Source organism: Trachemys scripta, chromosome 4 (genome assembly GCF_013100865.1).
Source record: "Trachemys scripta elegans isolate TJP31775 chromosome 4, CAS_Tse_1.0, whole genome shotgun sequence".
Taxonomy (NCBI): Eukaryota; Metazoa; Chordata; order Testudines; family Emydidae; genus Trachemys; species Trachemys scripta.
Genome location: NC_048301.1, coordinates 24218619 through 24236621, shown reverse-complemented (window position 1 = coordinate 24236621; position 18003 = coordinate 24218619). Strand labels below are relative to the sequence as shown.

Here is an 18003-nt window from a genome sequence, read left to right as displayed (position 1 = left end):
ACTGGCAGCAAATATCATATTCTGCTTTTTTTTTTTTTTTTTTTTTTTTTTTTGCGAGGTGGAGAGGTGTTTTTTGTTTTGTTTTGTTTTGTTTTGTTTTAATTTAAATCCTTGGATGGGGTTATGTGAGGGGGGGATTCTGTCCCTGGCCTGGCACTGACCTTCACCTCCCTGTACCTCAGTTCCCCCAGTATAAATGAGGATAATTATATTACTTTGAGATCTGTGGATGAAAAGTGCAGCTGAACTAGCTTAATTGGTGTCTGTAAGTGATTCTGTTGAAATAATAATATTTTCATATTAAAATTAAATATTATTAAAATCAGTTCAGCATAGTACAGTAGTTCAACTAACCTTATATTTGGAGATCAGTTTTTCCTTTTTACTGTTTTTTACATAGAAAAGGGTGATCTGGGCCTAAGTAATTCAGAGGTTAAATTATTTCATTTTTAAGATTATCCCTTTAAAAAAAAAAAAACTACAGTATTGTACAGTAATGGCCCAATACACTGCAGTACCAATACTGTAAACTGCAGTGTTTTAGACCATTACAGTAGAATACTTCAGTACTTTTCTCAGAAGGGAGTGTTTATATCCAGCCATGGGCCTTAAGAGAAATGCATTTGATTGTCTCAGCTCAGTTCATAGTAAATTATAGGTCTGCATTTAAAAAAAACAAACACCCCTACTACAACTGTAGGGCAATTAAAGCCATGACATCAATAAAATCTGTCCAGTGGATTTCATTAATGTAACATCTCAATCAAACAATCATGCCATTTAAACAATTTTATTACTGCCCCAGCTACACGTCTTGAATGATCTAAAATTCTCTTGTTCTTTCCCATGGTACAATACTTTAAATACGCTGAAAATATAGATATGTCTGAGATACATTTTTTAAAGTAGCTTTGCAAATATATTCCATGGTTGCTTTACTTACACAAAAGTACTCAGATTTTAAATAAACTTAGGCCACATTCTGATACCCTTACTCATGTTGAATAGTGTGACAGATATGGCAATTTCCTGCAATGTCCGTGGGAGACTTTATTGAATTAACTTTTGGTGCCCTTAACTGTGAACTATAGAACCTTAGTGAACAAATAACCCAATTGTAGTAAGAAGCTGCTATATGTGAGTAAAGATATCAAAATCTAGCCCCCTAATAATAAGTAAATTAATGAGATCCATGCATGGAGGGTCTCATCCATGTCTTCATATCCCCACTCCTGTATGGAAGGTTAGCTCCGATCCATTCCAAAGGCTTGTCTGTGGATCAGCACCTCATCAAAGGGGCTCTGTATCCTTTGATATCACTGACGGTGGAGGGCTGTTAGCACCTAACAGGATCAGGACCTTCAAGAACAACTCGTCTTCCACAGCAGCCCTGGAAACATATCACATATCCTACAGTAGGTAAGATGCTAACAATGCTGGTAAATGAGCATTTATCTTGGAATGTTCCAGACTACATGTGTCAGTTTTCAGGGAAGCCAAGCCATCCAGGAAGAAATTATATCTTAACTCATTGATTCATAGATTCCAAGGCCAGAAGAAATCATTGTGATCATCTAGTCTGACTTCCTGTATAACACAGGCCATAGAACTTCCCCAAAATTATTCCTAGAGCAGATCTTTTAGAAAAACATCCCAACTTGATATAAAAATTGTCAGTGATGGAGAATCCACCATGATCTTCGGTAAATTGTTCCAATGGTTAATTACCCTCACTGTCAAAAATGTACACCTTATTTCCAGTCTGAATTTCTCTAACTTCAACTTCAACTTCCAACCATTGTTTCACATTATATCTTTCTCTGCTAGATTGAAGAGCCCATTACTAAATATTTGTTCCCCATGTAGATACTTACAAACTCTATGCATCCGAAGAAGTGAGGTTTTTACTCACGAAAGCTTATGCCCAAATAAATCTGTTAGTCTTTTAGGTGCCACCAGACTCTTTGTTGAAACTGTAACGAAGTCACCCCATAACCTTCTCTTTATTAAGCTAACCAGAGCAGTCAGCCCACCAGACAGGAAAGCCTGATAGCGCGTCACAAATGTGGTTCTAACATTACAACAAAAATGAAATTACTCACATGAAAAAACTTTTTTAAACAAAAAGGAGGGTGTTCTTAGTGACAAACACTATAGGACATAGCCATAAATGTAGAGCAATTGACCAATTTTTTTGTAAATAAATGTGGAATTTACTGCTGTTCATCAGATTTATCATTTCACTTGCAAATAAATAAATAAAAAGTGTTGACAAGTACGCAGGTAAATTCCAGCGGAGGGAGAAAAGCTGCTGTGCAGTAGATCAAGAAGACTGTGAGACTCAGAGACCTCAATGGTGGACATCATTGAGGAATCTAAGTAGATAGATAAATGAATGGTCGAAAAGGGATCCTGGCCACTCCAATCAGTACCACTGACCAGGCTGTTAAAAGTCTGGTCAGCAGCACAGCGGGGCTAAGGCAGGCTCCCTGCCTGCCCCGGCTCCACATAGGTCCTGGAAGCGGCTGGCATGTCCCTGCAGCCCCTAGGCACAGGGGTGATCGGGAAGCACCACAAGTTGCCCCAGCACCAGCTCCACAGCTCCCATTGACCAGAAATGGGGGCGGTGCCTGCAGCGTGTACAGTGCAGAGCCGCCTGGCAATGCCTCTGCCTAGGGGCCGGACATGTTGGCCTCTTCCGGGAGCAGCGCAGAGCCAGGCCATGCAGGAAGCCTGCTTTAGCCCCACTGCGCCACTGACCGGGGGCTGCCTGAGGTAACTGCTGCCTGGCCGGAGCCCACACCCTAAACCCCCTCCTGCACCTCAACCCCCCATCCCACATCCAAACTCCTGGAGCCCACACCCCAAACCTCTTCCCACACCCCAACCCCCAGCCCTGAGCCTGCTCTCCAAACCCCTTGGCCCCAGCCCAGAGCCCCCTCCTGTACCCCAAACCCCACACTCCCACGGAGAGAGCGAGTGAGGGAGGGGGGCTGGAGTGAGTGGGGCGTGTGGCATCAAAGAAGGGGCGGGGCAGAGGTGGGGCCTCAGGGCAGGGTGGGACGGTGCAAGGGTGTTTGGTTTTGTGCAATTAGTTGGCAACCCTAACTTAGGCCCATGTTTTTAGCCTCCTCATGTTCACTCAACTATAATGGAAATCCAGGCTGGCAACAGACACCTTGCATGTTAATGCAATGTAATATAATTTAAAAAATCAATATAGAAATTACTGTCATTACATTTTGAGTGTTATATGTAATGAAATAGTGTAATGGATCTGCTACAGAATATCTCTATTCTCAGTAATCATTTTTTTTTTTAGATGCATCAGGAAATTTATGTATAAATTTCAAAGTTGTGGTTGTTAAACCATGACTAAATACAAATGCTGATATGATCCATACTGTTCTGAGAGAAAAAGAAGCTATTCACAGTCATACGATATAAAATGTTACCGTATGCCTGCAATGCATTCCCCTGCCTCACAGCATTAACAATGATTTATGGCCCAGAAAAATAGCTGGGGAAACTTCCCTGGTAGCTCATATCATTATCTGGTTTAGATATAAAACAGTGTAATAACCCATTCCAATTCCCATTGAGATCAGTAGAAAGACTCCAGTGGGCATTGGATCGGACACTTTATGACGTATTTGGTGGGAAGTTACCAAAGCAGCCGCAGGGGTAAAGTGAGAAAATGGAATTTTCTCACTTTATAGACATATAGAGGTGTTCCTTAGTTCAAGGTGATAGGCTGTAGGCTAGAATCAGGTCCTCGGAGGGACTGTAGGGTTTGCAAGATAATGAAGGACTTTGCAAAGAGTGATTTTCTGTTATTTCACTGGAGGCCAAGTAAGGGACCTGATCCTGTTCCTATTGAAGTTAATGGTTAAAAACTCCCATTGACTCAGAGGAAGCAGGAATTGCGCCTGATTTTGTGTTTATAGGAGAGTTAATTAAAATGCCTCAGCTACTAAATCTGACTTGGGGAAATGCTGCTATAATGCATCTGCCCACCTTTAAAAAGAATAGTGCAACATTTTGGGGTTTTCTTTAGTCACACAATGTCAATATTAGAGCTGGGGGTGGGGGGAGCAGGAGTTCCATTTCATGAAGGATTTTGCAATTTTGAAATTTAGCTTCATTCCAAATCAGAATGAAAACCAAAAATTGATCAATTCTTTGAAGAAAATTTTTTTTAAAAATCATTTTTCGTCGAGCACGATGTTTTGTTTTGATTTTGACTTCTTAAAATGTTGCATTTAGTATATGATAGTATATATTATAGTACAAAATTTCAAAATGAAAACTCATTCAAAAGAAATAAATCAAAACATTTCAATCTGAAAATATCAAAACTGGACCTTTCAGTATTGTCTGAACTTTTTCCCCTGGTTTTCTTCCAAAAGGAAACTCCAGTAAAATAGACTTGATTTTTGCAAAGCATTTTAATTTGGATAAAATATGGTTTGGTCAAAATTTCTCTGACCAGCTCTCATCAGTATGAATAAGGGTGCAGATGTGCAGCAGACATCATGGAGGACACAGCATTTGGCTGCTGATAGCAGATGTACTTCATTCACTCTGCAGCCTGTTCTTGATGTCCTAAACTTTCACTGACTCTAGGGATAGTCGCTTATGATCAGCAGTACTCAGCCCTGCCTTAGTTTGGCCTGTAGTTAATCAAACAGCTGGCTTTTTTTATAAGCAAACATATGCATTATAATGAGAAAGTGGGGCGGCAGGACCATGAGCTCCATTTTGTAGCATGAACTATCCGCCCCTATAAACATCAGAAGTTGAATTGGGCTTTTCAGAAAAACCTTTCAAACAACTGATGTTTTATGATTACTCTGCCAAGAGGTTTGACCAAGTTGTTGTGCTTAAAGGCCCTAAAGGATTTCGGCCCCATTGTACTATAATGGAAAAATAATAAAAAGTCATTCCCTGTCCCATATGACAAGACAACAACAGGTGGATGGACATGGGCATATCCTTTATAAGACCTACATACATAAAGAATACTAGCATTACTATTTCAGACTGTACAAGCTACTTCTCCTATATGCTCCAGTAACGCAACCTACCGATTTTCATGCTCTGAAGTAATAATAGCCTATTATTCTGGATTTCTTAGCTTTAGGATAATTAATGGATTGTCTGCCAACATAGGGCGTGCTGTCTGACTGTCTCTGACTATCTATCATACTTATCAACTGTACGTCTGAGTATCTCCCACAGGTAGAAATGACAATAATGAATCTCTCTCTTCTTACTTTGATGGCACAAGAGAGGATTGGAGTTTTTTCTGGTTATTGTTTGTTTCTTTGCTTGGTTTTTTAAAGATTAATGAGACAGCTCTTTAAGTGTTACGGCTTTTCATTGGATACTCGAAAATGCTTTACCATCCCCCCACCCTAAACTAAGAAAGAGAGCTAGGTATGAAGAGGTATGTAGGTATAAAATTATTAGGGTTGTCATGAGCTCAGGACTTATGCTGGACATAAACCATAACAATTTCATTTATATTTTTAAAAGACCATAGGCCTGATCCTGCACTGCTTACTCATGCAAGCCTACTGTTGTGTGCAGGATGAGGGCCCAGAGCGTGGATCATAGAAATTTTGAGCATTTACCCATTTCTCGTGAGAGTAGTTCTAGTGTCTGCAACTGCTGGGTATTCAGGGTAGCAATAGTTGAAATACTGGTTGACAGTCCAAAAATGTCAGTGATTGATGTTGAGTATTATGTTCCGTGTTTGTGTGACCTCAGCTATATACCCAGTGCTATCTATTTCATATGAAGGATGTATTTTTTACAGTAATCTGGAGGAGTGCACCATTTGTCTTAGCTTCTATTCCAAGAATAAATTTCAGTGGGATGGAAATAATAAATTCATGTGAAATTACAGAACAAAAATAAGCATTTACAGTAACTAGCATATAATGATTATGTACTTTTGTTGCTTGAAACTGCAAATGCACTAGTACTCATAGGTGCTAGAACTAGGGGTACTGCTGCACTACGTGGCTTGAAGTGGTTTCCATCATATACGGGGGTTTACAGTTTGGTTCAATGGCTCTCAGCACCCCAAAAATTGTTCCAGCACCGCTGCTAGTACTAAAAAATATTTAAAAACTTAAAATTGAGGAAAAAAGCAATCTCTGTTATATTTCTTTAGATGGGGAAATCTTCCAACCACAGTTTCCCCAGAATACTCCAGAATTCATGTTGTCATTATCTACATTTATTTAAAATTGTTCTTCACATCTTTAGTTCAGGTTGAAAATAACTGAAATATGTGAATCCAGATATTCTGATTTTTTTTAATGTAATCTTGTATTTCTTAACATTTTGGGCTACTTCTGAAAGGTGATCATTTCAGTAATTAAACTGCATCTCCCCAGCCCCTTGATCTTTCCTTCTTTGCTAGTAAGCTGAAGTAAAACTGTTTTTTTTTTTTTATTTTTTTTTTTTTAAAGAGCCTGTGCATCTTCTACAGTGTATTCTGGGACTTCTAAGTGCGTCATCAAGTTCTGAGTATTACAGACATTAGCTGGATTAGTGTAATGGATTTCTTCAGTTTACCTAACAGAGCTTTGGTTTGAGGGTCCACTTGCTTTAAATTGTGTGTCTAAACTTTACTCCAATTAATTTGCCAATGAGCTACAACATATTAATAATGTCAAAGCAGATATGAAAGGCCTCACTTGTCAACAGGTGCAAATTAAATGGAGCATTAATGCTTTTGGTTCCCTTTCTTAAAGTATTCGTGAATTAAGTTTCCACTTAGGTCCTAGTATTGGTGTGCAAGATTTAAAAATAAAGAAAGAAAGAAAAGTAACTCGCTGAAGTGTGTGTGTGTGTGTGTGTGTGTGTGTGTGTGTGTGTGTGTGTGTTTACACACACATTTAACTATTAAAATGTTAATTTGGCAGGCAGAATGCAAAATGCCAGCCTTCTGAGGGTTAATAGACCAGACACGCAATATATGGTTTAAATGTATTTGATAATTGTGTTTTCCTCAGAACAGTTTGCAATAAACCACACATTTACTGTATTTTATGGTTGTGTTACTTTTGTTCTCCAGCGAACAGAGTATTTGCCAAGCCCGGGCTTCAGTTATGGTCTATGATGATACCAGTAAGAAATGGGTGCCAATAAAGCCTGGACAGCAAGGATTCAGCAGAATCAACATATACCACAACACTGCCAGTAACACCTTTAGAGTAGTTGGAGTTAAACTACAAGATCAACAAGTGAGTAACTATGTCTTTTGTGTCCTGTACATTATCCTTTGATCTCTAAAGATGCAATCGGTTACATAATTAATCCCACTCCTACTAAGTGTACATTTATACTCTGCTCCATAAAGCCGTGTCCTGTGTGATTTCTTGATCCAAAACCGTACCTCTGTTTATTATAGCTCGTTATTTGTCCTTTACGTGAGAAAGAAATCTCATTGAACATTAGGTATGGAAGATTTTGTGTGTTTTCAGCTCCATTTTATTATCCCTATTTTCTACTGAAGGCTTTGCTCCTTGCTACTCCCTAACTGCTCTTTACTTCTCCATCCATGGTACAAATTTCTAGTGTTCCTGCCAAATAAGAGATCATTCACTCTCCCTGCGACTCCTGCCTTCTCATGATGAGTAACTAAGTTCTCATTTTGCATTTTAAAAACCTAAGCACATATTCTGATCTCATTTACAATGGCATAAATGGAGCTATGTGGGATTTACACCATCAAAACTGAGTTCAGACTCTGCTCCCTAGTCAATGGCTGTGTGTACGATATGGGGGCACTGTCAGCAGCAGTATCAAGTGTGTCAGGTTGAGTGTGAAAGCATTTGTTCCCAGGAGCTATAAATAGACGTCTCATTCTAAATGTAATATTCACATTCAAGTGAACAAATCACATGATTCTGTAAACTGTTAAATCAATGAATTAGTCCCACTTTACATTTTAGAACAAGGGTCTGGGAGTCAGGAGTCGTAGCCCTGTCATTCACTCGTGTGAGCTTCTAGGGCATGTCACTTAACTTCTCTGTCTCAGTTTCTGCCTTTTGTAAAATGTAATGATATTACTACTCTGCTTTGAAAAGTGATCTGTGGATGGAAAGTGCTACATGTGTGCTAATTAGTATTTAAACTTAGACAATCTGATACACCCACTGCCTTCATGTTTTTCAAAGAGAAACCCAAATAATTTTTGGAAAATGTAGTATGTTGGTTTTCAACTATTTACAGTGTACTTTTGAAACTGTTTAAAATAGTTGTTCATCTCTATTTGTATCCTTTTCTGGTCAGCAAAGATGTTATAAATATACATAAAACTTGAATCTTTTTCTTGTATTTTGAATAGAGCTGAAATATGTAAAGTTGTTGTGTTTAATTAGTAGCAAGATCAGATATCTTTGTTTATGCTTTGGTATCATTGACGGATGTCAGGATGGTTGTGAAATAGTGCACGTTAATGAACTTCTAGTACCTAGCCCAGTAAAGGAAGCACAAATCTTTGTTTCACATGGGCCCAACATAAATAACAGCTGTTGTTTTTGGTATACAAATTTTTCAGCAATTGGGTGATGGCTTTTTTTTTTGTTTTTTAACTACTTATTTGTAACCCAGAGGGCTTTCTTAATCAGATTATAACAATTTAAATGTAGGGACAAATTTGAGACTTAAATTATAAGTCTTGGCAGTGGTGTTTTAAATGTGTCCGTTCATTAGCTTTAGCCACTGGATTGGATTGCAAATGTCATTGTTTGCATGAAGTAAATAAGTAGGCACAGGTCATCACTGAAAACATCTGAATTCAGGAGGAAACATATGTAAGATAGAATCCATATGTCTCTACTGAGTGGAGGTGTTCAGGCATTTGATGATAAATAATTGTGAAGCTACCTGAAACTAGGTTAAAATTTCTTCAGGAAAAAAAAAGATATTAGATAAAATACTAATTTAAAGATGATTACAAAAAATGTATTATAATCACAAAATCCATTGGACATAGCATAAATGTATAGATAAGACTAGTACTTAAAAGATCATTTCAAAGTTTTTCAGGTTCAGAATTTAAACTACTTCACTTCAGTCCCAGCTCTAATATCACATCTTCTGTAGTGGTTTATTACTACAACCAAGATTTGCTAAATAGTTGCACTTAACAACAACAAATGACATCCAGTGCAAATTGTTCTCTGTTCAAACCAATTCATGCACACTCATCCTGACTTCAGTAAAGTCCCATTGAAAAGTGAGGGTTTGTTAAAATTAACTATTTAGCTAGCAAAGCATGTTTTCTAAAAATGGCCAGATCCTCAGCTAGTATAAATTGGCATAAAATAAAATAACCGGAGCTATACTAATTTATACCAACTGAGGATCTGGCCCCAAATCCCTAGCACACTACTGCCGCACAGGGTTAATTTAAACTTGTATTGCATACTGATTGGCAGGATGAGATAGAGAGAGATTAGTATAATCTACATGACATGACCTTTGTCTGCTTTTAATGTCTTCTGTTTAATTTTCTCCTTACTCTAGATCTCTCTGAATCTTTCGTTTTAATTTGCATTCTCTGTCTCCTGCTGCGTCTCCTGCTGCATGTAGGTTTTCTCTTTCTTGTCTTTCTCTAGCTGCTTTTTCTTGTGGCCCTTTTCCTGGTTTTGTTTAATGATATTTATAACTTAGTTCTTATTTTCCTTACCTTTCTATCTCTGTTTGTCCTTTTCTCTAATTACACTGGTCTACAATTTTTGAGAAGTCGTCTGCTTCAGAGATAAAATGTGCTATTTATTATGTATTTTGATGTGCTGAATTCAAATATGACAATTAAAACAACTGATTGGCTACTGTTTCTAAGATATTTGTTTTTACATTTTATGTCTATGTATATTGTGTAGATAGTAGAGTTTTAATCATAAATTGTAAACCTAGGTCTTTTCATGTGTTTATGGTTGCTTTACATGATAATATTTCACCTGTCCTGTTTATGTAACACTTTAAAAATCAGCAAAAGGGTTATATAAATAAAATTTATTATGAAACAAAAGGCAAAAAACTGTTATGTACATAGTTTAGTCCTATTCAGTGTCTACTCGGCGCTTCTTGGCTTGTCTCTTGTATTCATTAAATGGAGCATCTCTTGTCACTGTCCAGCAATAGTCTGCAAGCATTGATGGGCTCCATTTGCCCTGATAGCGTTTCTCCATTGTTGCAATGTCCTGGTGAAAGCACTCGCCGTGCTCGTCGCTCACTGCTCCGCAGTTCGGTGGAAAAAAATCTAGATGAGAGTGCAAAAAATGTATCTTTAGTGACATGTTGCAACCAAGGCTTTTGTATGCCTTGAGGAGGTTTTCCACCAACAACCTGTAGTTGTCTGCCTTGTTGTTTCCAAGAAAATTTATTGCCACTAACTGGAAGGCTTTCCCTGCCGTCTTTTCCTTGCCACGCAGTGCATAGTCAAATGAGTCATCTCGAAGAAGTTCACGAATCTGAGGACCAACAAAGACACCTTCCTTTATCTTAGCTTCACTTAACCTTGGAAATTTTCCACAGAGGTACTTGAAAGCTGCTTGTGTTTTGTCAATGGCCTTGACGAAGTTCTTCATCAGACCCAGCTTGATGTGTAAGGGTGGTAACAAAATCTTCCTTGATTCAACAAGTGGTGGATGCTGAACACTTTTCCTCCCAGGCTCCAATGACTGTCGGAGTGGCCAATCTTTCTTGATGTAGTGGGAATCTCTTGCACGACTATCCCATTTGCAGAGAAAACAGCAGTACTTTGTGTATCCAGTCTGCAGACCAAGCAAGAGAGCAACAACCTTCAAATCGCCACAAAGCTGCCACTGATGTTGGTCATAGTTTATGCACCTCAAAAGTTGTTTCATGTTGTCATAGGTTTCCTTCATATGGACTGCATGACCAACTGGAATTGATGGCGAAACATTGCCATTATGCAGTAAAACAGCTTTAAGACTCGTCTTCGATGAATCAATGAACAGTCTCCACTCATCTGGATCGTGAACGATGTTGAGGGCTGCCATCACACCATCGATGTTGTTGCAGGCTACAAGATCATCTTCCATGAAGAAGAATGGGACAAGATCCTTTTGACGGTCACGGAATATGGAAACCCTAACATCACCTGCCAGGAGATTCCACTGCTGTAGTCTGGAGCCCAACAGCTCTGCCTTGCTCTTGGGTAGTTCCAAATCCCTGACAAGGTCATTCAGTTCACCTTGTGTTATGAGGTGTGGTTCAGAGGAGGAGGATGGGAGAAAATGTGGGTCCTGTGACATTGATGGTTCAGGACCAGAAGTTTCATCCTCTTCCTTGTCTGACTCAAGTGAGAATGATTCTGGTGCATCAGGAACCGGCAGTCCTTTTCTGTGGGGTACCGGGCGTATAGCTGATGGAATGTTTGGATAATGCACAGTCCACTTTTTCTTCTTTGACACACCTTTCCCAACTGGAGGCACCATGCAGAAGTAACAATTGCTGGTATGATCTGTTGGCTCTCTCCAAATCATTGGCACTGCAAAAGGCATAGATTTCCTTTTCCTGTTCAACCACTGGCGAAGATTTGTTGCACAAGTGTTGCAGCATATGTGTGGGGCCCACCTCTTGTCCCAATCTCCAATTTTGCAGCCAAAATAAAGGTGATAGGCTTTCTTAACCATAGTAGTTATACTGCACTTTTGTGATGCAAAAGTCACTTCACCACAAACATAGCAGAAGTTATCTGCACTGTTCGCACAAGTACGAGGCATCTCTGCTCACTTTGGCTAAACAGAAATGTGTCCCTTTGCAAAATCAAACACTGACAAATAAGAGAGCACGACACTGTATGATTTCTAGAGCTGATATAGGGCAATTTGTTCAGCAGAGTGATGTAAGCTTTGTTATGATTGCATCATCCATGACTTCTAGGAATAATATGATGCAATTCATATCATGTGTGACGCAATACCAGCTTCAGATTGCATCATTCATTGTTTTGCCTAAAAAGCAAGTACTGTCCAAACCCAGTCATAGATTTATTCATAGATCCAGTCAAAGATGTATTTTAATCATTTCTGGTTTAAACTGAGATCCCTTCCCTTTATAACTCACTTATCCTCCGCCATTCCCAAGTCAAGGGTCGTATATACTGACCCAATAGCATATCTTGAAAACTAGAGCCAATCAACAATTTTAAGCATCATTTTAGTTCTCAGTGACCCAGAATTAGTAAAGTTTGACTACATTTATTTCAGAAGCATTTTGGCTGTAGAGCAGTGTTAGTCACCACTGAAAAGCTCACCAAAAAGGTTCATTCCCACTAATGTGGTTTTTAAGATTATATACGATCACACTCAACATCAATTTAACAACTGGAAGTGGTCATCAGACCATTTTATAGGTCTCATTCGCACGTTTCACTGTCTCTCTCTCTTTCTCGGCTGCAATGTTTAAGTACTTATTAACGACGTAGTGCAAATGAAGTCATCTGTTTCCCCTGCACAGACGCACATATCCGTGTAGACTCATACCAACATGATCAGCAAGCCCAAAAAAGCAGCAGCAGTACAGGCTGAGGCATTTTTCAAGCTGTGGTCACCAGCGCTTTAACCACTTCCATTTTGTTAGTCATTCGTCTTGAATATTTGTCTGCAGAAGTCAGCTGCTTTTAGTTTAATTCAGAGGGATGATTGAGTGATTTTTAAGTGAGGAATTTAATATCCAGTCATACGGCCTCAAGAGGATCTAGTTATTGGGATGCATGTGGCAGGGCTGTGCTGAAGAAATAGACAGGACAAGTCAAAAGTGAATCACACTAGTCTGGAGGATTTACATAATGTCCCGAGCTAGAAAATTAATTTAAAAATGGGACCTTGGAGAAGTGGTACTTTTCAGAATTGACCACTGCAAGGTTAGGCCAGAATTGGAGCTTGTACCCTGACAGCTTCTTTGTGGTATAAATTTGCCACATTTTTGAAAATGTTGGGTCAAATTCATTCCTGGTGTAGGCGGGGTACCTCTTTTATTGAAGTTTTGGGGGGCTGGGCCTGCTTGCAGCAGAACTAAATTTGGCATGCTCTGTGGAGGTATTGGCCATTCTGAGGTTATTAGGCTATAACCCTCTGAATTTTAGAGTATGTGCAGTTGGTGCTAATCTGGGGAAACGTTGCAAGAGCCACAAACATCAAGCTGAAAGGAAATGTCCCTGAATTATTATCATGGTAGTGCCCAGATCCCAATCATAGACAGGGCCCCCTGTTCCAGGTGTTGTACAGATCCATAACAAAAAGACAGGCCTGCCCCAAGAAGCTTACAATCTAAGCATAATACAAAAGACAACAGATGGATACAACAAACAAAGGGAGAACAAGGTAACAGTGAGACATTCCTGGCCATCATGAAAAGCAATGGTGGCATTTGAAAGATGGCAAATTATAATATGGATATCAAAATATTTTTTTCACACAATTCAGAATTAATCTGTGGAACTCATTGCCACAAGATGTCACTGAGGACAAGAGCTTAGCAGGATTCAAAATAGGATTGGACATTTATGTAGATGATATGATTATCTGGTGTTTCAACAGTAAATATTAAAAGGGATGTGTGATGGGGTGTACGGATCCTGTGCTGCAACAGCTACAATAGGGTTAATGGACAAAGCAGCTACTTCCTCACCTGCAGCTAATTTATATAACCAGCAGCAGGTGGAATAAAAGGCTGCAGCTCGGGCAGAGAGAGTCTGCTGTCAGGGTCTGTGGAGGACGCTGCACCAGCCACAGACTTGAAGACAGGAAGTGGCCCAGGGAATCAGCAGTGAGTCTGAGGAAGCAGAATGTATCAGCTTAGTAGCACAGGGTTCTGGGACTGGAACACAGAGGAGAGGGAGTGTCCGGATTCCCATAGAAGGGATATAAATTCCTCCTGGATTTGCCCCCTGTAAAAGGGCAAAGACTACTGAGCTCAGGTTGGGGCTGAAGACCTGACATAAGCTTCTAGGACTGTTTGTTGGACTCTTTATTATCCTGGAAAAGATGGGGCCCTATAAGCAACTTGATGGGAGTGAGAAGGGGCAAACTACCTCAGACCCAGAGTGGCCATTGATAGGGTGTGCCAGAGGCTTCTACACCATGCCTAGCCATGATGGGGGATCACTGGCCAATGAGTGACCCTTCTACAGGGGAAAAGGGGTTTTCAGAGGGATCAAAACCATCATGCTTTAGGCCAGAAGTTAAACTCTAACTATTGGGAGTTAGAAAGAAGAACCCTTCCTGGTAGGCAGATTAATCCATCGCTGTTTTCTGCAAGGTTTCTTGCACTTTCCTGTTGCACAGCTGCTGCTGGCCACTGTTGGAGATAAATAGTACTCTAGGTGGACAACTGGTCTCGTCCAGTGCGGCAAATCCTAGGTTCTGACCTATGTCGCTCTAGAGGAAACTTCCCCTAGAAATTGTATAAAAGCTATATTCCGAACAGTGGAAAATTTTTATGTATTTATTTATTTTATTTGCTACTTTGAAGCATCCAACTTTCCATTTCACAATTCGCCTTGTGATCTAAGCACCATCTACAGCGGATGCTACTCTGCCTTCATTCTTTCATCAAGCAACAAAGCAGTCCTGTATTTGCTTTACTGACTACTGACTAAGGAGGCAAAATTAAACTCATGCCACTTCCTTTCCTTTTCCTTTTAAAGGAGGCCACCCTTTGGAGCATGAGGACAGGTTCTATACATATTCTTCTACACCAGAGGTGGGCAAACGATGGCCTGCGGGCCACATCTGGCCCATGGGACCGTCCTGCCCGGCCCCTGAGCTCCTGGCCAGGGAGGCTAGCCCCCGGCGCCTCTCCAGCAGCCTCAGCGCGCTGCGCCGCCAGTGCTTTGGCCCGCCGCTCCTGCCGGGCAGAGCGGGCGGTGTGGCTGGCTCCAGCTGGGCGGTGGGGCTGTGAGCTCCTGCTGCTCTGAGCAGCATGGTAAGGGGGCGGGGCGGGAGGGGGTTGGATATGGGGCAGGAGGTCCCGGGAGGCAGTCAGGGGGCGGGGGTGTGGAGAGGGGGCGTGGCAGTCAGGGGGCAGGGAGGGTTGGGTAGGATAGGGGCGGGGGTCCCGGGAGAAGTCGGTCAGGGAACAAGGAGCAGTGGGGGTTGGATGGGGCAGGAGTTTTGAGGGGGGCGGGAAGTGGGAGGGGGCCGATAGGGGGCAGGGGCCAGGCCGTTTGGGGAGGCACAGCTTTCCCTTCCCGGTCCTCCATACAGTTTCACAATGTCAATGTGGCCCTTAGGCCAAAAAGTTTGCCCATCCCTGTTCTACACATTGGTTTTGCTGGCAGCCTGAAAAGTGGCAGTATTCCAAGAGTTAATATGAGTGAGAGGGTCTGAATTCCATCTCTCTTCCACGTGAAGTGGTTAAACCCCCAAAGTGAAGGCCGCATTCTGAATTCTTCGGTCCACATGGGATTAAATACACTGATATGCAAACTGAAGAGTGTATCTGCATTGGTAAATCATTTATTGGAGCGGCTTTTTGCAATTTTTATCTTTAATTATGTTAGTCACCAAATGCTCCACACCCTTTAGTGCTCTTCAGGTTTGTACAGTCCTGCCCCTGAAAACCAAAGACTCTCTCCAGATGAAGGGGACAGACTGTTCAGAGTAGAGAGAGCCACATGCCAGTCTTCCCAAACATTTCTTCAAAGGCCTTGACTCTGCCTCCTTGGCTTAAGTTAGAGATGGTTGAAAAGCTTAATTTTTTTTTAATTGGTAAATGTGAATATACTGGCTTGTTAGCCCAGATATAAGACCCCTTTCGCTCTCTGCAGACCCATTTCACCATGGGCATTAGCCATGCAAACTTCCCTATATTCCCTTGCCTAAACTCAGAGGGATCGTCTTAGGATGAGCAAGTAGTTCCATCTCTGTGTGATTCAGGCATTGCCTCCCTGCCCCAGCGCTGTGTCTGCCATCTAGTGGCAGTAATTTTGGTTTTGCAGAACTGGACTGATACTGCTAATTTATATCCCATAGTCAACTGAGCAGCTTTGTGACCGCAACAGACTTCATTCACTAGACACATGAGCTGGTTGTGAATGGGGAACAGAGGTGCAAGATTCTGGATCCCAGATCCAATCCTTTGAGCAGTCTAAATGACCAGCAGGGGGATTTGGGTAGGGTGGGGGTTGTTTGTTTTAATTATTATTGTTTTTTTGTTTATTTATTTTATTTGTATTACAATAGTGTTTAACAAACCTAGTCATTGACCAGAACCCCATTGTGCTAGGCATTGTACAAACACAGAACAAAAAGACAATCCCTGCTCCAGAGAGCTAATAATCTAGGTATCACATTATGTTTCTAAGGCATACATCACTTAGAATCTTTTTTTCCCCAAATACTTTATTAAAAAAAAAATAAGAAAAAGAAGGCGGCAAGGCATAATTGCCCATTTTGCTTCTATTCAGATAAGATTTTCAAATAAAAATCCCTGGGATGAATCCTTTGTGCCAGTCTGAAAATGCTGCTGTGATAAGAATTATAGAATATCTACTATGAGAGCTCCAGATCCACCACATTGTAAAGGGACAGTGCTGATGTTAAACTAACTTGTACTCTTAGGCCTGGTCCCCACTAAGCCCCCACTTCGGACTAAGGTACGCAAATTCAGCTACGTTAATAACGTAGCTGAATTCGAAGTACCTTAGTCCGAACTTACCGCGGGTCCAGACGCAGCAGGGAGGCTCCCCCGTCGATGCCGCCTACTCCTCTCGCCGAGCTGGAGTACCAGTGTCGACAGCGAGCACTTCCGGGATCGATCCCAGAACATCGATTGCCTGCTGCCGGACCCTCCGGTAAGTGAAGACGTACCCACAATGTAACAGCGCTCATTCTGGTCTTTCTGTAGTTCTCTAGCTAGCCAAATCATTATCTGTAGTGAGAAATATGAAATCTTAAAAAACACAACAACAACCCATAGGATATCTGTCCGAAACATCACCCAAAATGGCTATGCGTCCTGTTTCTGATCTCACACAACTGTGAATCAGGAGTTTCTCCAGTGAAGTCTGTGGTGACAAAGTAATGTGAGATCAGAATTGTACCCATGGCGATTAAAGTGTAAGTTTAATCATGATCTTCAGCTGATATTGGTTCTCGAACCATTCACTAAGCACCAAGTCCATAGAACACAAAGGATGTGGTCTAGAGCAGGGGTCTCAAACTCAAATGACGACGAGGGCCACGTGAAGACTAGTACATTGGCCGAGGGCCGCATTACTAACACCTCCCCTTGCCACCCTTGGCCTTGCCCCCACTCCACCACTTCCATGAGGCCCTGCCCCCATTCCAACCCCTTCCCTGAAATCCCCACCCCAACTCTGCCCCCTTCCTGCCCCCAGGGAGGGCAGGAAGGGTGTGGGGGCTCAGGACAGGGAGTTGGGGTGTGGGGTGCAGGAGGGGTGCAGCAGGGGGCTCAGGGCAGTGGGTTGGGGTGCAGGAGGGCTGTGGGGTACAGCAGGGGGTTGGGCTGCAGGAAGGGTTCGGGGGGCAGGGCTCTGGCCCGACGCGCACCGGGGGCAGGGCAGGCTCCCTGCCTGCCTGTCTGTCCCCGCACCGCTCCGGGAAGTGGCTGGAACCTGGGGGAGGAGGGGCACAGGGGTCTGTGTGTTATTGTTGCTTCAGGCACCACCCCCAGCAGCTCCCATTGGCTGGGAACGGGGAACTGCGGCCAATGGGAGCTGCTGAGGATGCTGCCTGAAGCAAGAGCAATACACAGAGCCTTGTCCCCCCTTCACCAGGTTCCGGGCTTCCCAGAGCGGCAGGGGGCAGGGCAGGCAGGGAGCTTGCCCTTCCTCCAGTGCACGTCGGGCTGGAGCCGCTCTAGGTAAACACTGGGGAAGGCTGCGAGGAGCTCGCGGGCCGCAGAAAACAACCCTGCGGGCCGCGTGTTTGAGACCCCTGGTCTAGAGTTAACAAGGAAATTCTCATTTTAGGCTAATTTCCA

At 41.9% G+C, this 18003-nt stretch overlaps 1 protein-coding gene across 1 annotated transcript in view; it reads left to right on the top strand.

Annotated features, from left to right (window-relative positions):
* The window catches only part of EVL (Enah/Vasp-like), a gene marked incomplete in the record, with an annotated part of 200298 nt that overhangs the window by 84697 nt on the left and 97598 nt on the right, over window positions 1-18003 (top strand). The window contains 1 exon segment of the mRNA XM_034767990.1: window positions 7091-7259. Coding sequence (XP_034623881.1) covers window positions 7091-7259 — 169 coding nt within the window.